Below are 21,765 nucleotides of genomic sequence, written 5' to 3' on the forward strand. Positions count from 1 at the left end.
TGCCGTGCCACGTACAGCCCAGAGCAGGGCATCGATAACGTGACCAGAGGGGGGAAACTGAGGCAAAGAGCTCTTGGGTGTCCCAATAGTGATTTGGTTAATTTGATTAATTAGTAATTGTTAATTCTTTCTGCTGCAGGGTGGTGGGATGTACACAACAGTGCCGCAGACTGACCCCTCGGAGTGCATCAGCTGCCGGAATTGTCGGAACAATAACAGGTGAGAAATGACAATTACAGGTAGAAATTACAATAACAGGTGAGAAATTACAGTAACAGGTGAGAAATTACAGTAACAGGTGAGAAATTACAAAAACAGGTGAGAAATGACAGTAACAGGTGAGAAATGACAAAAACAGGTGAGAAATGACAAAAACAGGTGAGAAATGACAGTAACAGGTGAGAAATGACAGTAACAGGTGAGAAATGACAAAAACAGGTGAGAAATGACAGTAACAGGTGAGAAATGACAGTAACAGGTGAGAAATTACAAAAACAGGTGAGAAATGACACTAACAGGTGAGAAATTACAAAAACAGGTGAGAAATGACAAAAACAGTTGAGAAATGACAGTAACAGGTGAGAAATGACAAAAACAGGTGAGAAATGACAAAAACAGGTATGAAATGACAGTAACAGGTGAGAAATTATACCAACAGGTGAGAAATGACACTAACAGGTGAGAAATGACACTAACAGGTAGAAATGACAGTAACAGGTGAGAAATGACAATAACAGGTGAGAAATTACAAAAACAGGTGAGAAATGACAGTAACAGGTGAGAAATGACAATAACAGGTGAGAAATGACAATAACGGGTGAGAAATGACAATAACAGGTAGGAATGACCTGCCCAGAGAACAGCCCTCCCTCTGTGGGCTGGGGTGGAGCTGGGGCTGGCAAAAGATGAGAGCTGGAGTCCTGGCTAGCACAAGGAGCTCCATGGATGACCTGGAGAGCAGCTGAGGATTTTCCATAGGACAGAATAAAACAAATTGTTAAAATCCCAGAGCTCACTTTGCTCAACATGCTCCTCTGATGCTCTCTAGGAAGTGAAGCAGGTTGGGCACTGGATTTTTTTTTTTTTAATCTGTATTTCCTGTGTTTTTTTCAGTTCTGAGATAACAAAATTATTCCATATGGAGCTTGTCAAATCGGATTTAATTGGTCTTCTATATTTTACACTTCCTGATATTCCCTTAAGAACACTAACCAACTCACTCCTTTGCCTGCACAATGCTGTTCTTTGTAAAACATGGGATTTGAAATCCTTGAGGCCTTCAGGAGATGACCAGTTGTCAGAGTGGGATGCATTTATTTTCATGTGAAAAAGGATTCTTGTGTAGAATAAGGGAAAATCTGTCTTCTGCATTGTAGCTGGGAGTTGGAAACCTAATAAAAATTACTAAGTTTTCACTTTTGGAATTATTATCCTCCTTAGGCTTCTGACTAAATCTCTGGTTATTTTAATGCTTAGAAATAGGACTGAAAGTCAGACAAGCTGAGCTGCTCTGACTGGTAGGTTCTGGGCTTTTTTTTCAATCATACTTTGATTTTTCAGTATTGTTAAAATCTTCAGCTGCCTTTAAGTATGCATCTGGCTAAGCAGAGTTGAAATTAATCTTTGAATCATTGAATATTCTGAGTTAGACCCACAAGAACCATGGAGTCCAACCCCTGTTGAACAATAAAGCTGTTGTTGAAGGCAGAGAACACATTCACTTTATTTTCATAGTTTTACTTTTTAAAATAACACTTATAATGAGCTTGAATCCTTCTTGCTTCCATAAATATGTGCATGACGGTGCAATGCTGACAAGCTGCTGCTTGCAGGTGGAGCTGGGCATGCCTTGCCTGGCCCAGTGTCCCTGGCAGGTCTCAGGAAAGCTCAGTATGTTCCCTCACATCCCAATGCTGTGATTTTCAGCAGCTCTCACCGGGATTCTGAGACTCGTGGTAATTTAGAACACACCATATGTGTTACACTGTAATTAAGAGCTTGCTTCCAGTGTTAAACACATTTAGTGCTTTATTTGCCCTTTTTTTTTTTTCCATAAGAAAGCGAGGCAAAGAGTTCCATCCTCTGCAACTGCACTGCTCCTCCCAGAGGTCATCAGCAGGGCCTGAACTTTGAGTTTTCACAGCCCCATTCTATATTTGACTGCTTGATAGAGAAACAAGTTGTCCCTTACAGCTGCCTTGCCCCGGAGGGGATCATTAACCCCGGTTTGGCAGAGAGCTGCGCAGCGGGACCGCTCTGTTCCTGTCCTGCCGCTGGGGGAATGCAGAGAGGACATGGGAGAGGGGAGTGCAGAGGACCAGAACGTGCCTCAGCTTTACACCAGGGAGCTGGGTGTATGGCCAGGGTGAAGAGGAGAAGGAGGAGGAAGGCCTGTTGGGTTAGTGCAGTCAGCCCAATAGGTTTTTTGGGATAAGGCTGAAGTGTTTTTCCCATTTTGTTCAACCTCACTGCACAGGTGAGGGCTGTCCCCCTGAGCTGCCTGTCCCCATCCCAGCCTGGAATCAGTGCTGAAATCAGGCAGTTCCCCCATGGCAGCAGGGGAAGGGAGGTTCAGGTGGGCACACCTCTGGCAGGGCATGCCAGACCAGGAGTGTGGCCTTGGTGCCATGAATTCCTCACTGCCCATTTCCACCAAATGCCTGGAGCTGTTGCTGATTTGAGACGAATGCAGCAGTTTTGTGAATTGTGACCACGTGCAAATGAATCCTAAAGGTTCAGCATTATTTCATAGCTGTTTTCAGCAGCAGCCATCTCAGAGCAGGTTTTATTATTCCAGTGCTGAAATCCCTGGGTCTTCTGTTTAAATTAGCACTTTATCCCTCATAACTTCTCGTGGAGCCTTGCCAGAGGGAGAAGCTGCTGAAAACTGGAGACCTGCTTTGCTATTGTGGACAAAACCTGTGGTTGACAGGATTGAGAGCTGATCTTTTTTCTTCTCTTGTGCCTTTGTGCTAAAGCTCTCAAGATACCTGACGTTTGCAGAGGAATTTACACTTTTGCAGATCTCTCTCCTTTGCAAATTCACTGTATTTTGGTCAGAAATCTGAAATGCACAGTTCAAATGTAGGAACATCAGTTTATTTTTCCAGCTTTTTAATCTAAAGTATGATTTTTTTTTATTTTATAGTTTAGTAGGGTTTCAGTATTAAGAATTGATAGAAGATGTGTTTTCCCAGCAGGGATTTTACAAGAGTCTTCCTCCACACTCTGCTCTGGATATCCCCATGGCTAGTTTCCATCAAAATGTGGTTATTGAAGCTTAGAAGGCTGAACTGCTGTGTTGAAACATCCTTCAAGCTCTTACAATAATACAGAGAACTTCACTGACCCCTGTATCTTTAAGAAGAAACCCCAGAAATGTGCAAACTCAAACATTTAGATGGGTTTCTCTGAGCCTTTTTTTCTAAATAATAAGTGAGTACAGTCAAAACCTCTGCGGAGAGAAAGGCAAACTAATAAATGGATTTGTTTGAGGACCAGATGTGTTTCATGTGGATTCTCCAGTGGCTTCTGTGGTATTTTGGTACTTGGAATAATGATTTTAGAGGCAGTTACAGGAGTGGGAGGACAAAATAGGAGAGTGAAGGTTGAACTTAGTGCTGCTCCATCCTCAGAGTTTTTGGGATGGAGCAGGCTGCAGAGGGAGCCCATTTGTGCTGTTCTGGCTTTGCAGGTAAAGCATCTGCCAGAGGGAAAGCTCATTACAGTTCCTCCTCTGACAAGTTTGTGTTGTTGGGGTGTTTTGTTGCTCTTTCAGTTGTGGCAGTGTTGATCCCAGGTTTTGGTCAGGTTTCAGGTTTGAACTGAGGCTCGAGGCAGGGCTTTAGGACAGGTCCCCCCAGCGTGATGGTTTTCCATATTGCCATGACTTTTTTAATGGCATAAAAGTGGTTTCTGGGACTTGGGCAGGACTTAACTGAGACTGCCAAGCTTAACATGTCCTGGTTTGAAACCCTTCTGAGCTCAGTGCTGGGCTGCTGTCGAGGTCAGCTCTGCTGGCTGCTGCCCTGGCACTGCTGCTGTCCCAGTCCATCTTTCCTCCTTTTCCAGCAATTTTTCATCTGTTCTGCTCAGGTGTGGGCCAGAATCAGTCTGGAGCAGCACATAGTGCTGCTTGCTGAGCCAGCAGCTGAGCAGGCAGGTCCAGGGATCAATTTTGATGTTTCCAAATGCCAGTCTTACACAGCCCCAGGGATGCAGATAGCAATCAGCGCTGGGCTGATCCCTGTGAGGGAAGCAGGTGAGGGATGGGTTTACATCTGGTCAGAAAAAAAAGAGAAGAAGGGTGCTCAGAGTTGTATCTGCACTCGCACATAAAGATCTGGAGCTTATTCAGCTTTCACAGGAGCATTTTGGGGTGTCACTGGAGGGTGTGAACACTTTCCATCCTTATTTCCATGTGTTTATCTGTGGATCCATCTCTATCCTGCACCAAGGAGCATCTTGGCGTGTAGTTTCTCAAAACTTCTAGTAGCTGTGCAAGTGAACCTTTAGCTTTTTGGGTAGTTATGGCTTTCTTATGTAGGAATTGTTTATATAAATGTTCCCTGAGGGCCACATTGTTCATAAGGCTGCAAACACTGAGGTGTTCTCCCTCATGCCACAATGGTATGTGTGTCAAAATCCTGCTTCTTTTTGTTTAAAGCTTAAATTCCTCAGCTGTAACAATTGATTCAGTGCTTTAGTTTCAGTTCCACAGCTTTACACAGGTATTACAGGGCCACAATCTGACTTACACTGCAGAACAGGGGGGTTAAATTTGTTATATTGCATCTATTTTTCTAATTTGCATTCACTCCAGTAACACTTAGTATTTATTTTTCAAGGTACCTAAGTGTGCTGCTTGGGTTTCAAATTTGAGCTCTTTATCTTGGCAGTGAAAACATGTTTTATGGAGTTGCTTTGATGGAGAAATGGACTCACAAGTCAGGTCATGGGGTCTCAATTGATGGGGGAAGGAGCTGAGCGTGTTTTGAATGTTTTCAGCTGTCTGCTGGGAGAAAGAAAACCACTCAATCCTTTTCTTAACGTCAGAATCTCTCCACAAATATATTTAAAACTGATGTGACAAATGCTCTGATTGTTGATGTGGTAAAACATTTAAAAGTTGTGTTGGGAAGACGGCGCTGTGAGTAACTTTGGCCTCCGTCCCTCCCGCAGGTGTTTCACCAAAACCAACGGCACTTTCAGCAGCAGCGCGCTGCCCGTGGTGCCCCTGGGAGCCCCTTTCCAGCAGGACGCTGTGGAGATGAAGCCCCTGAGCCCGCAGGTGATGGTGGCCATGTGCCTGGCCGCGGCCAGCCCCGAGTGCAGCGCCCGGCTGGAGCAGGAGGGCCGGGAGAGCGCGGAGCAGCCCCCGGCACCGCGTCCCTGCTGCCGGGAGGATTGCATGGACGGTGAGGCATCCCACAGAGGATAGCACCTGGCTGGGAAGCTGGGAATATTCTGTAGGACATCTGTAGGGAGCTTAATTTATTGCAGAGAAGTCAGTAATTAAACCCTTGTAAGAGCAGGCTTGGAGGAAGGTGAAGCGTCCCGCCTTTCCCATCGTGGAAAGTGGGAGCAGTGCTGCTCCAGTGCCATGCCCTTGTGATTGATGCCTCTAAAATGGGCTCATTGACACACGAGGAGGCTGTGACTGATGGATGCTGCACTCACAGCACACCCACTGGCCCCAACAGGCATTTCAGAGCCATCCTAGAGGCAGGAACCGGCACAGGGAGGGACCTGGTCTCTGGTGGTGGAAGGAGAGCCTGTTCCTTGTCCCATCCTGGAATCATTGCACCTTGTGTGCTCTGCACCCACCCCGTGGCAGCAGGGGGAGGGAGGTTCAGGTGGGCACACCTCTGGCAGGGCATGCCAGACCAGGAGTGTGGCCTAGGTGCCACAAGCTCCTGAGTGATTCATTTCCACCAAATGCCTGGAGCTGTTGCTGATTTGGGGTGAATGCAGCAGTTTTGTGAATTGTGACCACGTGCAAATGAATCCTAAAGGTTCAGCATTATTTCATAGCTGTTTTCAGCAGCAGCCATCTCGGAGCAGGGTTCATTATTCCAGTGCTGGGCTGATTTCCTCAGTGTGAGCTGTTCAATACAGATAGAGCCCATGCCCTGTGCTTGTGCCTGGTATGGTGGGAATGGGCCTGAGCCCAAAGAGCATCACCCACTGGAATTAAAGAGTTCTGAGGGCCTGTGATTCTGTTGAGCTGACAGAGAATCTCCTGAAAACCCCGACACAACCACCTGCCCTGCTCTTGCTTTGCAGGCGGCAGCTTCCTGCACTCGGAAACATCGAACCACATTTTGAGTTGGAGTCCCCTCATTCTTCAGCCTGTTTCCAAGGACTGTAAGGAAAAACCAGGATGGAGTTCATCTGGAATCACCCTAAATGGTTCTGGGGACCTTTGTCAGCTCCAGCTGCGGGAAACCTGAGGCAGTGACCGCTGTCCCCACTAACGCCAGAACTGCACCGCAGCACCGCTGAGAGGGAGTCACGGGGGGATGTTAATTATAACAGAGAGAGTCACTATTTATTTTTTGTAGTAGTGTCATATGAATGTATCTTGGTTTCAAAATGGTTGCCTTTTTATATTATTTATGCCTTGAAATCCCTTTTTTGTTGGTTTTTTTTTTTTTTCTTCCCCCCACACACCACAAAACTAGCCTGGTTATGTGTATAAGAAAGAATTGTAATAATATAAAGAATGAGGATGGGAAATGTGGATTGTGTTTCCGTGGCAATTTACCAGTGGGACAAGTGCTTCCGAGGAGCCCGAGAGAGGGATTTGAGCAGGTCTGAAATGACCAACAGCTGCCACCTCCCTGGCGGCTCAGTGACATGGCACTGGAACCCTCCTTTCCATGAACACCTCCTGGCCTCTGCTGGTTTCTCTGGGAAGATCCCGATGAGGAAATAAGATCAATAAGAAAAATGAGCCCTGATTGAGTCTGTCCTGTGCAGCTTGAAGCAGAACTTGAGTCAGTGACTGTGTCTTTAGGTGCTCAATAACCCTTCTGCAGAAGTACAAGTGGAAATCCAGCCTGTCTCACTTTCCCACTCACAGAAGACAAAATCCAGTTCAACTCTTGATTTGAGGCATTACTAACAGCTTGGATAGCTCTGAAATGAAATCGGTCATAGTGAAAAGCTCCCAGCAGCCCTGGCCACGACTGTCAGGAACCTGCCCATCCTGGACACAGCACGATGGAGGTGCTGCAACCTTGCCTACAGGGTTTGGGTGGGTGTTTTCATTTTTCCTTTCCAAACTGAATCCCAGTAAATAAACCAAACCAGTGCTTGCAAAGCACTCCATCCACCCACACGAGTCACAGTGCAAAGCCCCAGAAATGAAGCACACAGTTGACAGTGATGGCCACCCCGAGGGGACACGTACAGCCCAGAGCAGCGTGTCCCTGGCCAGTCTGGGAAGGGAGGGAGCCGTGCCAGCCTCGGCTGCAGCTGCCCCAAAACCCTGGGGAGCTCAGGGCTACTGGTGCAGCTTTGTCACAATTTGGGGAGTGATGTCTGTGTGAGGAGGAAGTCCTTGAGATCTGCTTCAGTAGCAGCAGCTCCATGGCTGCTCCGAGTGTTGGAATGGGGTTTTTTATGTTTCATAGAATCCCAGAACAGTTGGATTTGATGATTCTTAAAGCTCATCCCATTCCTCCCCTGCCATGGGCAGGGGCACCTCGACTATCCCAGGCTGCTCCAAGCCCTGTTCAGCCTGGCCTTGGGCACTTTCAAGACTGGGACAGCCACAGCTGCTCTGGCACCCTGTTGCCAGGCCCTCCCCACCCTCACAGGGAAGAATTTATTCCCAATATCCCATCTAAACCTGCCCTCTGGCTGTGTGAAACCATTCTCCCTTGTCCTGTATCTGCTTGTTTAAGAAATCCCTCTCCTTCCTTTTTATAAGCCCACTTCAGGTACTTGCAGGCCACAATGAGCTCTGCCCAAACCCTTGTCTTCTATTGCATTATTTGTAGTTATATGTATTCTTTTGCCTTTTTTTTTTAGGGTTGAGCATCCTCCTATCCAGAGCTGCCTTATTCCAAAGTTCTCTGCACACCATGGACTTCACACCCTTGTCTGCCACATACCCCAGAGCCACCACAGATCTCCCTCCTCCCTTTTTGTTTATCTCGTCCTCACAGCCTGGATTTTCCTTTTGCAGGATCTGCTGCAATGTTTTCCCCTTTTCCAACAGAGATTGGCCCACAAGTGGTTGGGATTTAACTGTGGCTGCTTCGTTTTTGCCAAACACTGAAATTTAACCATGGTTTTACATTTAAATTCAAATTTAACCTTGCTTAAATCTCCCCTGTATTGTGGGTGTGTCAGATAAAGACGCTCTGTTTTCCAGAGAAGCTGTAATATCCCTTTGGAATGTTATGTGTTTGAAGTGATGGTTTTGCAGGAGTTTGGGTAGGGTTTGTGTTTCTGGGGATGGTTTGATAAAGGGATCAGTGCTGCTCTATGGCTGCTGTGGGGATTGATACTCTGTGGGCACTGATCAAGGTTGGTTTGTGTGGCTTGATACTTCCCAGTGGGTAATTATTAACCAAATACAGGAGAAAATGGCCCCAGATGCCCTTGTCTTCACACACATCAGAAGATGAGGACTCAGGAAAGCTGGGAACTGCCTGACAGTTTCCTTGGACCCCGCTTCCCTTTGTGCTTGCACCAATGCAGGGAAAACCACCTCCAATCACTATTTTTTACCTCCTGTGGTTTGGCCTGAAATTAGGGGAGTTTGGGGGTGAAGATGAGGCTCCTTCCCACGCAAAGTTTTGTGGCTGTTTCTGTACCACAGAAACCTCAGCACAATCCCAAAGCAGCACCTCCAGGCAATGCCAGCCCTGGGAGTGCGAGCGGCGCTTCGGCCCTCGGGCTTTTTTCCTGCCATCGGTGAGAAACTATTTATTGTAGCCTAAATATTTATTTTACTCCAGCAGTAACTGCAGGCCTGTGGCTGGGCCGGAGGGGCTTTCTCGGGGTGCTGCATTCGGAGCAGCCCAGCACGGCACGGGTGGGCGTGGGGAGAGGAGGAGAGGGAAATAACCAACGAAAGGCGGAGCGGTCACGGCGTGGCTGTCACGGCGATGGTGACATTAACTGGTGGGTCATCGGTGGTGCCTGGTGCTGCTGAGAGTGGCTCTGTAAGGGCTGGAGGAGCCGCAGGAGGGGCTGGGGCAGGGGGAAGGTGGCTCAGCCCTCGGTTTGCCCCAGTACCTGCTGCTGTGCCAGGGGCACACGGGTGTCCCTGTGCTGGTGCTGCTTCGGTACCTCCTGCTGCCATGCCGGGGGCACACGGGTGTCCCTGTGCTGGCCCTGCTGCCTCCTCCCCGCCTGCAGCTGCCTCAGCATCCTCCGCGGTGCCCACGGGCTCCTGGGCACCATGCCCGGCCCTACAGAACACATGGGGTCTCGCCGGTGCCCGCTGGGAGCGGAGGGGCAGAGGGATTTGGGCACTCACGTGCGGAACAGCAGGTCGTGCAGCCCTGGGGGGACAAACGGTGTGAGCTGTGACAGGGTCAGGGGTCCTGTGCCCCCCTGAGCCCCCTGGCACTCACTTGGGAGGGTCTCCCGGTGGCGGGCGATGCAGTGCACGGCCAGGAGGGATGCTGCGCTGGCCACCAGCATCCCCGCCACCGCCGCCCCCGTCACCGCCGGGTAGGCCTCGAAGGGAGGCTCGGCTGGAAGAGAGCAGAGGGAACATGGCAGGCAGCAGGGACGGGCAGAGCCCAGAAAGGCCCGGGAAGGTGCGAGCCTGTGCCTGAAACCTACTGCCGGCTGCTCTCCTCAGCTCCACCGGGATGGAAACGCTGCCCTTGTCCACTCAACCCTCGCTCTGCCCCCACGGAGCAGCCCCTGCCCGCTTCACCTGGGGTCTGCACCTCGGAGGGGTGCCCGGCCGTGCGGTGGTTGACGGCCAGGACGCGGAAAGCATAGAGCACCGCGGGGTCCAGCCCCCCCAGCCGCCGGTCCCGGGAGTGCGGCTCGATGTCGCCGGCGGCTGTTTCCCAGGGGCTGGGGCTCTCCCGGAGCCGGAGGGGCTTCTTGGTTTGGCGCCGCTGCACCACGAAGCCGGTGAGGTTCCCGGCGCCCTGCGTCCGCCACTCCAGCCGCACCTCGGTGCGCGCCCGCGTGTACCGCAGCTTGCTGATGGTGACGTTGGGCGGGGCGGGGTACCCTGGGCGAGATGGCACCCGGCAGGAGGGGCTGGATGCCCCCAGCCCGCCCTTGATGCCCTCAGCCCGCCCTTGATGCCCCCAGCCCGCCCTTGATGCCTTCAGCCCGCCCTTGATACCCCCAGCCCACCCTTGATGCCCCCAGCCCGCCCTTGATGCCCCCAGCCCGCCTTGATGCCCCCAGCCCACCTTTGATGCCCCCAGCCCGCCCTTGATGCCTTCAGCCCGCCTTTGATGCCCCCAGCCCACCCTTGATGCCTGCAGCCCGCCCTTGATGCCCCCAGCCAACCCTTGATGCCCCCGGCCCACCCTTGGTGCCCCCAGCCCACCCTTGATGCCCCCAGCGCACCCTTGATGCCCCCGGCCCACCCTTGATGCCCCCAGCCCACCCTTGATGCCCCCGGCCCACCCTTGATGCCCCCAGCCCACCCTTGATGTCCCCAGCCCGCCTTTGATGCCCCCAGCCCACCCTTGATGCCCCCAGCCCACCCTTGATGCCCCCAGCCCGCCCTTGATGTGCCCAGTTCACCCTTGATGCCCCCAGCCCGCCCTTTCCCTTCCCGGGACTCACGGTCCACGCGGAGGCGGACCGGGAGGGTGGCGGTGCCCACGGCATTGGTGGCGGTGCAGCGGTAGATCCCGCTGTCCCCCGGCCACTCGGCATCGCGGACGGTGAGGTTGACCCACTCTTCTCCCTCCTCCAGCCCGTACTTGGCCAGCCCCGGTGTCACCTCCCGCTCCATCGGGTCGTACCACGCCACCGTGGCCCCGAGCCTGGCACTGCCGCCGCGCTGCCGGCACGCCAGCTGCGCCTCGCCGCCCTCCAGCACCGCCACTTCGCTGTCCGCCTGCAGCTCGGGGACCTCTGCTCGGCGACAAGGGGGACGCTATGGTGCCACCCCCATGGCACGGCGGGGGCACCGGGGGCGGCTGCGCTTACCGAGCCGCAGGCGGCACTCGGCGGCCGCGGCCCGCAGCGGGTGCGCGGCCGCGCAGACGAACTCGCGGCCCCCGAGGCTGCGGTCGGTGCTGAGCACCAGCACGGCCGGGGAGGCCGCGGGCTCGCCCAAGGCCCGGCCAGCGCTGTCCCGCCAGCGCAGGGTGACGAGCGGTGTGCCCCCGTCCCAGCGGCACCGCAGCATCACGAACTCGTCACCCTTGGTGGCCGCCGCCGCGCAGGTGGGGCTGCCGGACGGGACCCCTGTGGGACGGAGCGGTGTCACAGTGGGGCACTGCCACGCTGTGCCACGGCACCCCCATGAAGGAGACACCGCAATCCCGGCCGTGCCACAGCCTCCCCCATTTCGGAGCAAGCTGGAGGTGCTGAAGGTCCCAGGAAAAGCAGCAGCACCCTGGGGCACCCATCCCATGGTTTGGCCATGGCGCGGGGTCAGTGCAGCTCTGCTGCACTCAGAAAGGGGGTTGGGGGCAGATGGACCCACTGTCACTCACACAGGGTGGTCCCACATGCAGCCCCCAGTGGCAGCGCGGGGTGGGAGGCCAGGCAGGAGAAGGAGCTGCCGTTCCTGGTGCCTGCCCCTGGCTGGATCCTGGTGGCCATGGAAAAGCTGGTCCCCATCAACCCCTCTTCCTCTTCCTCCTCCTCCTCCTGGGGGCCCACCCAGCGCAGCCGGGCCAGGGGGAAGCCCCCCAGCCAGCGGCACCGCAGGGCCACATCCCGCTGATCCTCGGAGGCCAGGGCAGAGCAGCTGGGGCTCCCGGCTGGTGGATCTGCAGGAGACCACCGGCACTGGGGGAGAGCGTGGGCTCCCCCTGCCCCACCTCAGCCTGCCCCTGCCACCCTCATCCTCACCAGGAGCTGCGCGGGTCCGTCTCACCCCGTGGGGACCTGCCGGCCCCCCGCGGGGTCACTTACAGTAGACGGTGAGGACGATGGTGGCCTGGGTGCGCGTCTGCAGGTGGCTGTTCTCGGCCAGGCAGGTGTATGTGCCCGCCTGGGCACGGGCGATGGCAGTGATGACGTAGGTCTGGCCGACGTGCACCTGGGAACCGTTGTGCAGCCAGACATAGCGGCTGGGGGGGTTGGAGGGAGCCAGGCAGCTCAGCACCACGTCCTCCCGCTCGCCTGCTGAGAAGCCCCCCTGTTCGGGGGAGAAGGGCTCCACACGGATGGCCGGCTCATCAGGGCCATCTGCGGGGACACGGGGCCCTTTAGACAGGGACAGCCCCACAGAGGGGACACAGCCCTCCCTGCGGCTTCCTCCCACCGGTGGGAAGCAGGGCAGCAAAGCCCCCTTAGAAAGGGTGCGCCGTGAGGGCTGTGAGCACACCATGGCACACAGGGCCATGGAGGCATCGTGGTGCAGCGCACACGGTGGCCATGGGGACTAGAGAGGGATTATGCCAGTGAGGTGTATGATGGCCATGAATATGTGAAAGCAACAATGAGCCATACCGTGGTGGCCACAGAAACATAGTGGTGGCCACAGAGGCATCACAGTGGCAGGATACATGATCTACATGGATGTTCCATGATAGCTATGGACATACCATGGTGGCAGGGTGCTCCGTGGCCATGGACAAACCACGGAGCATTGTGGTGGCCATGGCATGGATGGCATCAGCCCTGAAGATGCCCCCCCAGCTGGTAGCTGAGGGCCCCCCGAGGTGGGTGGCACCCAGGGCACTCACAGACGATGTCCAGGTAGACGGGGTCGCTGGTGCGGTTGTTGACCTCGTTGCTCACGGTGCAGATGTACCAGCCCGTGTGGCTGCGGTTGGCGGGTGTCAGCTGCAGCTCTGCCCCGGAGCCCCCCGGCCCCACAGGGGTCACTGAGGGACCCCCCCGGGGCTCCTGGTGCTGCCAGGAGAAGCTCAGCGGCTCCGTCCCCTCCCGCACGGTGCACGTCAGGGCCACCGCTGCCCCCTCCGCTGCCGCCGCCGCCGTCGGCCGCACGAAGGGCTTGGAGACGGGCACTGGGGGCACCGAGTGTGAGCGGCCCCCACAGGCATCAGGCTGCCCCGGGGCCCACCCATCTCCCCCGCCCAGATGGATTGTTTGGCCACTGAAGTGCCATAGCAGCCGGTAGAATGGCTCGTGAGGACACCTGCAGGCTCCTGAGGGGCCCTGGCTGTGGGCACAGGGACCTGCTGGGGAGCTACTGGCACCAGTTTGGGGTGGTGGGATGCTTGGGTAGCCAGGGCAAGGAAATAAGAGTGGCTTAGTGGGCTGCTGTGTTGGCTTGTAGGGGGCTACACTAGCTGGAGGCAAGGGAGGTTTGCTGGCTGATGGTGTCCTGTGCTGGCTAGTGGAGCTCTGGGTTGGCTGATGAGTGCTATGTTGGCCTGTGTTGAGCTGCCTTGGCTGATGGGATGCTACATTGGCTAGTGGTGTGTTTTGGCTAGTAGGATGCTTTGCTGGCTAGTAGCAGGCTACGTTGGCAAGTAGGGTACTCTGCTAACCAGTGGGGTGCTTGATTGTGAATGGGATACTACAGTTACCAGTGAACCACCATGTTGGCTAGTGGGACTCTGCATTGGCTAGTAGGACACTACGCTGGCTCGTGCTATGCTTTATTGACTTGTGAGGCCCTTTGCTGGCTAGGGGGGTATTTTGTTGGCTCTGTTGGCTACTGGGCAAGGGGCTGGGCTTGACGATCTAGGAGAGCGTGATGCTGGCTACTGCTGGCCAGCAGGTCCCCCCAGGTTGGCCACAGGCAGGGACTTACCCAGGACACGCAGGAGGACAGCGGCATAGCCCACGCGGAGCCGGCCCCGCTCTGGGAAGAGCCCCTGGCAGAGGAAGCGGCCCTGGGCGGCCGCCCGCAGCTCCCGCAGCTCCAGCGTCCCGTTGCGCAGCGTCACCCGGCCCAGCGTCCCCGCGCCGGGGGCCGTGGCCACCTCCCTGCCCGAGCCCACGGCCACGGCCCGTGGGACCCCCTCTCCCTGCGGCGTGAAGCTCCAGAAGACCACGGCCGGCGGGGCGGCGGCCACCGGCCCACAGCTCAGCTCCACGGCCCGGCCTCGCACGCCCGTCGCCCGCCATTCCTCGTAGGCCGCATCGCCGGCCGCCAGCGGCTGCCCTGCCGGGGAGCGCGGCCGTCAGGCCTCCCTCACCCCCGCCGGGACACGAGGGACACGAGGGACACGAGGGACACGAGGGACAGCTCGGTGCTCACCCCCCGCCAGCGCCGGCAGCAGCAGCAGCAGGATCCCGGGCCCGCTCCACGGCGGTGGCAGCGCCCGGCCGCGCTCCATGGCGCCATGTCCACACGCCGAAGCAGGGCTGCGCTCTCCCACACGATCTGCTCTCCGGTTACCCCCGGGTAATTAAGCCCAGCCCTGATTAACTGTTAATTATTCATCAACCAGCTAGCACAGGGGGAACCCGACGCCGCTGCGGCCTGGGCACCTGCAATCTCAGGGCTGAGGAGCGGTGCGCTCGCTGTGGGAATGGCAGCATCCTTGCAGTCCCCCCATGGGGGAATTTAATCCCTCAGGGTTCCCTCCTCCACACACAATATTTTTTTGGCTAAAGGAGGGGAAAATCTGCCACTCCCCTGTGATCAAAGCTGGGGGGTTTGGAGCTGGGGAAGCCAGGCGAGGAGCAAGGTTTGATATTTCATCTCCCACTGTCTGCAGCTCCCCAGACCATCAAACATTCATAGGGGCGGCTGGGCCGTAACGCAATGCCAAGGGGCTGGAGCAAGCTAGGGGGATTTGGGGGTGTACTTGGTGAGGGGGATCAGGGAACACTCAGCAAAGTCTGCAAAACTACCTGTCATCTCCCATCTTCCTCACTGATCCTTTAATTAGAATTCATTGCTTGTTACCAAAATTACACTGTTAATACCAAATGTGTGTACTCTCCACAGAGAGGCTTGAAATGCCCCAGAGGGTTAAAGCTGGCAGCAAGGAAGTGCAGAGCCAGGGTCAGGTCCTGGTTCCACTGCCACACCCCTCTGGCTGCGCTCTCCTCACGTTTTTGTCATTTTTTTGCCCGTTCAGGTCGGGTTTGGGTAGAAATCTGGATGAGAACAGGGCGCAGCAGCCAACCCAATAAATGACACCATTGTCAACACTGACCTAAATCAAACCCCACCTATGAGGGCTGATCTATTTCAGAGAGTTTTGGTAAAGAATGAGACATCCTGGTGATTACAAACAATTTCTTTATTAAAGATTAACAAAGGCACAAACACATCCCAGTCCCTGGACTCCAACTTCTGTCCACACTGCCAGGGCCCTGAAGACTTGGGTTTCAGACCCCTGGGGTCCAACCTCTCTCCCTCACCAACAGGATCCTGAACACTGATTTTGGATCCCCGGGGGGCCAACCTCTCTCCTGCACTGCTGGACCCCAACACTTGGGTTTTGCCCCGGGATCTGGGATGACAGCAGTGGACTCCTGCTGCCATCTAGCGAGACGAGGTTAGCTCCAGCCTCTCCTCAGGCAACACAACAGAACTCAACAGCTTCAGGAGGATACGAGAACCGGGAAGTCTTCCCCTCTAACTTTCCCTCCTGTTTAGAACTACAACTTGGGTTTGGGATAACGAATCCCTGCTTCTCACTCAGCTGCAAGCTTCTCCAGCTCGTCCATGTCGTAGGGATCCAGCTGCTTGATCGTGGTCTCTGTAAGAAGGAAAGAGCAATTGTTGGGATGTGAGTGCAGAGCTCACTGCAGCATTTCCCTCTGCAGGGAAATCAGCTGGGACAAAGCTGGGAGGGGAACTGGATCAGGGCAGCAGGCAGCAAGCAGCACGCAGAGCTCAGCCTCTGGTGTGCCCCCACTCCCTGTCCCCACCTCCACGGCCACACAGGACAGGGAAGGTTTGTACCCTCCAACTGCAACATCACAACATGAAAAGCACAAGTCAGATCGCTGGGGGCTCATCCTAACACTGGATCCTTTTGCCCATGGCTGTGGTTGGGCTCACCACATGCCAGTTGTTCCAGCTGCTCATTGCTTCTACTCCATGGCAGCAATCTTTGCCAGAATGTGTTCTCTGGCTGGTGTCTGCCTCAGGCTCACTCCAGGTTCCAAGCACAGGTGAACATTTGCAGGAACCAAGAGGGTGAGTGGCTTTGAGGTCAGAGATGTGGAAGGGACACTGTTTGCTGCCCATCAGAAGGCTTCTATAACCTTCTTTCCTCTAAAAATCACAGAGAAAACAGGCACTGTGATTCCAAAAGCCATCAGTGCAGCCCTGGCATCTGGCAAATCCCATGAAAATCCTCTTGATGTTAGCAAATGACAATCAATTTCCACTCAGGAAAGATTTCCACAGCTGCCATCTCCTCTCCCACAGCCAGGGCTGAGCTGAGCTGGGGTACCAGGTCCCCTGGGACAAGTGCTTGCAAGGAAAGGCAGAAAAAATGCCTGAAAGAGGGGAAAAAAAGAAAGTGCTGAGGCATCCTGGGTACTGGTAACATCTCTTGCAAGTTGCACACAACCTCCAGGGCTGCTTCTTGGGAAATTTGCCTGCTGGGGAGCAAAAATCACCCTAAAAGCTGTATCTGTCACCCGTTCCCAGTGAGAGGAGCCCTGGGGAGAGGAGCAGCACGACAAGGACTATTTGCAAGCAGGAAATGAGCTGGAGGGGGTCACAGTCCCAACCCCGCCCCTCAGAAGGGTGGATCCGTGTGGATACTCACGGAAATACTCCTCTATCTTGTGCACCAGCTGCACGGTCTCTCTCTGCACCACGCTGAAGGCGATGCCGCGGTGCCCGAAGCGTCCCGCCCTCCCAATGCGGTGCAGGTAGGTCTCAAAATCCGGCTCGCCGTCCTCATCCACGGGGAGGCCAAAGTTCACCACGGTGGTGACCTGCTGCACATCAATGCCTGGAAGAGAGGGAAAGGATCCCCTTGGGATACCCTGTCCCACGTGGAAGAACAGCAGACCCGGCGCATTTTGGGCTGTCAGAGCTGGGTTTGCCAGGATACCTCTGGCACAGACGTTGGTGGCGATCAGGACCTTCTCCTTGCCCTCACGGAAGCGCTGGATGACGCTGGCCCGCTGCATCACTGTCAGCTCTGCTGTCAGGATGGCCACTTGGTGCCCGTCCCGGCTCATCTTCCCTGACAGCCAGTCTGCCTGCCTCCGGGTCTGCACACACGGGGACAGGCTGAGGCCAACAGCTCCCTCTCCAGAGTCCCCTGCCCCTTCTGAGGGAGCTCATGGCAGTTTTCAACACTCCCCTGGGGTCTACTCCTTTGTTTTGGGGCTCTTGGGAGGAGCCCACTGTGCCCACACTGTAAAAGGACCCATTCCTGCTATTGCCAAGGGGAGAGGAGCGGTGCAGGGCTCTCCCAGGCAGGCCCCTCACCTGGCAGAAGATCATGACCTGACCGATGATGAAGCTGCTATAGAGGTTGCAGAGGGCCCTGTACTGCTCATCCGAGCTCTGGCACACCATGAAGTACTGCCTGATGTTGCTCAGGGTGAGCTCCTCCTCACGCAGCTTGATCACGATGGGGTTGGGGATGATCCGCTCCGCAAAGGTCCGCACGGGCTCCTTGTAAGTGGCTGAGAACAGCAGCACTTGGCAGCTGTTGGGAAGAGCCCTGGGGCAGGGAAAAATGGTTTAGTTGTGTTAGGGCATGGGCTGGACTCCATGGTTTTGAAGGTCTCTTCCGACCTGGTCATTCTGTGAAAAGCTCTGTCAGCCCCAGAGAGCAGCTGCAGCTGCACAGGAGAAGGACAGAAACCCTAATTTAAACTGATTTTGTGTTGCCTTCAGTGACAAGAAAGATTGAGAGGTACTTTTTACAAGAGTCTGGAGTGAAAGGAAAAGGGGAGAATGGCTTCACTTTGAAAGAAATCAGGTTTCGATATTAGGAGGAAGTTCTTCCCTGTGAGGATGCTGAGGCCCTGGCAGAGGTTGCCCAGAGCAGCTGTGGCTGCCCCATCCCTGGAAGTGTTCTAGGCCAAACTGGGTGGAGCTCTGAGCAACCTGGTCTAATGGAAGGTGTCCCTGTCAATGGGAAAGGGTGGGAACAAGATGGGCTCTAAGGTCCCTTCCAATTGAGGCCATTCTAGGATTCTGTGAGTCAATCCAAGGCCTGTAACAGCTCAAAGGAAAGCTAAACGAGGTCAAGTGTCTTCTGTGTGCATGCAGTGCATGCAGTTTTACAGACAGACAGACCTGTGGACAATCCTCCCTGGCACCATGGGCACACTCTCACAGCCCTTTGGTGAGAGATTCCTTTAAAGCTGAAGAAGAGAAGGGAAAGCAGGGATCAGGAGCCCCGCTCTCAGCAATCCTCACCTCTGGATGCGGATGCTCTGGCAGGAGAGGCCCTGCGTGTCGATCATGATGTCAGCCTCGTCCAGCACGAACAAGGAGATCTTGGTCAGGTCCAGGACGCGTTGTTTGAAGCACCAGTCCAGAGTGGTGCCTGGTGTTCCGATGATGATCTGCTCCTCCAGCACTGTGCCCTTCAGAACTGCAAGGGGATAAAAGGCATTTGGCTGCCTTCAGGCACGGAGCTCTCTGGTGCTGTGTTTTCCCTGGGCTTGCTCAGACTCTGGCTGCTCAGTGATGCCTTCAAGGGGTCACCATGACACTTCCCTACAGCCTTGGGGCATGGGAACCATCCCATATGAGAAAAGGAAGTGTGCAAGCAGCCAGTGATGGTGGAAAATCCTCCTCAGGATGAGAGCAGGACAGATACTACCTAATTGGTTATCATGGATGTTTGGGCAGTCCCTGGTAGCTCCAGGCTCTAAGAGGGGATCCCTTCCCATTTCTGGAGCAGTGCCAGTCGCTGTGCTGGGCTGGACTCACCTCGGTTTCCCCGGACAGCGTAGTTCACCTTGATGTCAGTGCAGAACTTCCCGATGGCCCGCACCACCTGCCCGATCTGCAGAGCCAGCTCGTAGGTGGGAGCCAGGCAGAGGCACTGCCAGGAGAGCAGAGAAAGGAGCTGTCAGGCCTGGGATAGGGCACACTGGGCAGGGAGAGGAGCATCCCACAGCACTGAGGCACAGGGGATGGGGCAGCATGGCTGGAGGTCCAGGAGCTGGGCTGTGTTCCCAGCTCCAGACAAGGGGGCAGAAAGAAGCTGCTGCTGTTCTTTTTGAGGAGGAAATGCGTCTCTCAGAAGCGTGGTGCAGCTTGTTCCTGTGCCCTAGCTCAGTCACACTGTCCATACACACAAAAGGAGATCTTACATGGCTGGAAACAGCTGGCAAAGCTGGTTCTGCACCCACAGAGGGGACTGGGAGTATCTGACCACCAGAAACCAGCGCGTCTACAGCTGCTCCTCAAAACCTAAATTCCAGGATAACTGAAGCCTGGATTGATCTACTCTGGCAAGTCAAAGCACCTCCCTGAGGTGTGCACCGTGCTTTTGGTCCTACCTGCCACTGGGCCCTGGAGGTTTATCATCCCACTCCAGTGGGTAAAGTCACACAGGAACAGGAACAAAGCCCAGAGCTCTGCCCCTGGCAGTGTCCTGGGCGTCTGGGCCAACCCCTCCTGCAGCAGCTCTCCCTGTCCTGCGTTACCTGCGGATATTTCTCGCTGGCACTGGCTCTGCTCAACATGGCCAAGACAAAAGCTGCTGTTTTCCCTGTCCCTGACTGGCTCTGGGCAATCAGATTTTGGGGCCTGCAAGGCAAAAGCAGCTTAGTGGAATGGAGGGGTGGGGGTGTTCCTGCTTGGCACCACAGGGCTGGGATGCCGCGAGGAGCCGGGGCTCAGCCGCGCTGTGTTCTACTCACGGGTGCGCCAGCATGAGTGGCAGAGCCTGCTCCTGGATTTTGGATGGTCTGTTGAAGCCCATCATATAAACCCCCTGCAAGAGCTCCTTCTTCCTGTGGAAACAAAGCATTCAAGCGCCCACGTGAAGGAAGCTGGTGCCATGGAGCATGGTGGGGCTGGGGGCTGTGGCAACTCACAGGGGCAGCTCCTCGAAGGTCTTGATGGAAAAGAGTGGGGAGTTGGGGTCCCGCTGCAGGATCTCCACGTGCTGCTTGGACTCCACCAGGGATGTGTGGATCAACTTGTTCATCAGTGACAGCTCTGCCAGCGGCACTGGGAAAGGCAGCAAATGTTTCATTTACTCATAAATAAAACAAATGGAATCACAGAGTCATTGGGGTTGGAAGGGATATCTGAAATCACCCAGTCCAAACCCCCTGCCATGGCAGGGTCAGCTGGAGAGATGCCATAGGAACATGTTCCTGTAGGCCTGGAATGTCCCTAAAGAGGGAGAATCCAGGACCTCCCTGGGCAGCCCGTCCCAGCGCTCTGCTGCTCTCCATGTCAAGAAGCTCCTCCTCATGCTGAGGTGGAACTTCTTGTGCTTTAGTTTACAACAAAAGGCTTGTAGTGGGAATCCTCTTCTCTCTCCAGAGGATTTCTTATTGTTCTGTGGGTTCATTAGAAACACTGCAGACAACATCCACTATTCCAGACTTACTACCACTGATTTATTAAAAAATATGGATATTGATCTAGTACCGATATCCAACTGTGACGGACAAAAACTCTCTAACAGTTTAAAGTTAGAAAGTGTATGTTTATTCGACGCCGGGCAGCATGCGGGATAGCTCCCAAATACACACCGCCCCTTCCAGGTGATTACAGAGTCTTTTTATCTATACAAGTATTGAATACACAAAATACAAATACATATTCATAATTTTGGTACATCCCATTCCTTGCTTCATATGCTAATCACTCCAAAAGCCATTCAGCATGCGTAGTTTGTCCCTTGAAATGGGTTGGTGTCCCTTTCACGGGGAGGGGTCCCAAAATGAGGAAGTAAAATGAAGTCTTCCTCGTTCTGACCTTTCTACCTTTCCAATGCAAGTATGACAAATGAACTCTTGGTAGAACTCCCATTCCTTGTCTTCAATTGGTTTCAGAATAGAGGAGGCCCACAATTGTCTTATGTTCCTAAAAGCAATTTATCAGTTTCTATATTCTTCATTATAAACCCAGCTAACAAGCAATCAATTATTAGTTAACTACTAACTCCTAACTTCATCAAGGCCTACTCATTTATTATTCTTATTTTAATTAACTCTAGTAAGGCTTATTTCTAACTAAAATCTTAGCTCCTCAAAAATCTCTAAACGCCTTAAAGTTTACGTTTCACCACCATACTCAAAAATGAGCACCTGGACACACACTGCACTGAAGCGTTCCGTACAGCGGGAGTAAAACAAACTGCTGATTAAATGATGATAAATACTGCGGGGCCGGGCTGGCTCCGGGACCCCTCGGGACCCACCTCTGTCGTCGTCCCGCGGAGGGGCGCGGGGAGCGGGGAGGAGCCCGAGCCCGGGGGCCGCGGCCCGGCCGGGCAGCTCCGGCAGCTCGGGCGGCTCCGGCGGCTCCGGCGGCTCGGGCAGCTCGGGCAGCTCGGGCAGCTCGGGCAGCTCGGGCAGAACGGGCAGCTCGGGCAGAACCGGTGGCTCGGGCCGGCGCAGCCCGGGCGGGCGGGGGCCCGAGCGGCGCGGGGCGGCGCCGTGCCACGGGCAGCCCGGCCCGGGGCCGGTACCGGTACCGGCGCCCAGGCCGCGGAGCCCGCGCTCAGGCCCCGCCATGGAGCCGCCCCTCAGCGCCGGATGGGGCGG

At 54.8% G+C, this 21,765-nt stretch overlaps 3 protein-coding genes across 6 annotated transcripts in view; 1 reads left to right on the forward strand and 2 right to left on the reverse strand.

The window, feature by feature from the left end:
- The window catches only part of CDON (cell adhesion associated, oncogene regulated), a 61,022-nt gene extending 52,635 nt beyond the window's left edge, over positions 1-8,387 (forward strand). Inside the window, exons 18-20 of one of the 2 annotated variants that reach the window (XM_072918259.1) lie at positions 140-219; positions 5,182-5,417; positions 6,286-6,742. In XM_072918259.1, the coding sequence (XP_072774360.1) occupies positions 140-219; positions 5,182-5,417; positions 6,286-6,452 (483 nt within the window). In that variant the 3' untranslated portion in view covers positions 6,453-6,742. Of the gene's footprint in view, positions 1-139; positions 220-5,181; positions 5,418-6,285 lie in introns of both variants that reach the window. The other variant, XM_032752718.3, reaches the window with a different exon arrangement.
- Positions 8,388-8,939: 552 nt separating this feature from the next.
- VSIG10L2 (V-set and immunoglobulin domain containing 10 like 2) lies at positions 8,940-14,572 on the reverse strand. 3 transcript variants are annotated; one of them, XM_072918260.1, is made up of 12 exons: positions 14,351-14,570; positions 13,901-14,254; positions 12,864-13,148; positions 12,088-12,363; positions 11,664-11,942; positions 11,152-11,412; positions 10,783-11,076; positions 9,905-10,213; positions 9,594-9,716; positions 9,497-9,521; positions 9,253-9,428; positions 8,940-9,162 (listed from the first exon to the last, which is right to left on the reverse strand). In XM_072918260.1, the coding sequence occupies exons 1-12, from the start codon at positions 14,427-14,429 to the stop codon at positions 9,101-9,103; spliced, it is 2,523 nt and encodes an 840-aa protein (XP_072774361.1). In that variant the 5' UTR covers positions 14,430-14,570; the 3' UTR covers positions 8,940-9,100. The 3 variants fall into 3 exon arrangements, 2 of the variants coding, with proteins under 2 accessions (XP_072774361.1, XP_072774362.1); XM_072918261.1 differs by lacking the exon at positions 8,940-9,162 and having other exon boundaries at positions 9,268-9,428; positions 9,808-10,213; positions 14,351-14,572; XR_012051882.1 differs by lacking the exon at positions 8,940-9,162 and having other exon boundaries at positions 9,336-9,428; positions 9,918-10,213; positions 14,351-14,572.
- A 753-nt stretch (positions 14,573-15,325) lies between these two features.
- DDX25 (DEAD-box helicase 25) lies at positions 15,326-21,750 on the reverse strand. Its single transcript, XM_030290803.4, has 10 exons — positions 21,420-21,750; positions 20,080-20,215; positions 19,903-19,995; positions 19,687-19,789; positions 18,965-19,079; positions 18,446-18,623; positions 17,504-17,741; positions 17,121-17,283; positions 16,830-17,018; positions 15,326-15,806 (listed from the first exon to the last, which is right to left on the reverse strand). The coding sequence occupies exons 1-10, from the start codon at positions 21,733-21,735 to the stop codon at positions 15,742-15,744; spliced, it is 1,596 nt and encodes a 531-aa protein (XP_030146663.4). The 5' UTR covers positions 21,736-21,750; the 3' UTR covers positions 15,326-15,741.
- Positions 21,751-21,765: the final 15 nt, after the last annotated feature.

The sequence above is a fragment of the Taeniopygia guttata genome, chromosome 24 (assembly GCF_048771995.1).
Source record: "Taeniopygia guttata chromosome 24, bTaeGut7.mat, whole genome shotgun sequence".
Lineage (NCBI taxonomy): Eukaryota > Metazoa > Chordata > Aves > Passeriformes > Estrildidae > Taeniopygia > Taeniopygia guttata.

Coding starts and splice junctions, on each gene's coding strand:
- VSIG10L2 (XM_072918260.1), bottom strand. CDS start 14,429: ATGGAGCGCGGCCGGGCGCTGCCACCGCCGTGGAGCGGGCCCGGGATC. Junction 13,149..13,900: donor TGTCCTCCTGCGTGTCCTGG/GTAAGTCCCTGC, acceptor CGGTGCCCCCAG/TGCCCGTCTCCAAGCCCTTC. Junction 11,077..11,151: donor CGAGTGCCGCCTGCGGCTCG/GTAAGCGCAGCC, acceptor GTCGCCGAGCAG/AGGTCCCCGAGCTGCAGGCG.
- DDX25 (XM_030290803.4), bottom strand. CDS start 21,735: ATGGCGGGGCCTGAGCGCGGGCTCCGCGGCCTGGGCGCCGGTACCGGT. Junction 20,216..21,419: donor TCCGCGGGACGACGACAGAG/GTGGGTCCCGAG, acceptor TGCCTTTCCCAG/TGCCGCTGGCAGAGCTGTCA. Junction 17,019..17,120: donor CACCAACGTCTGTGCCAGAG/GTATCCTGGCAA, acceptor CCTCTCTTCCAG/GCATTGATGTGCAGCAGGTC.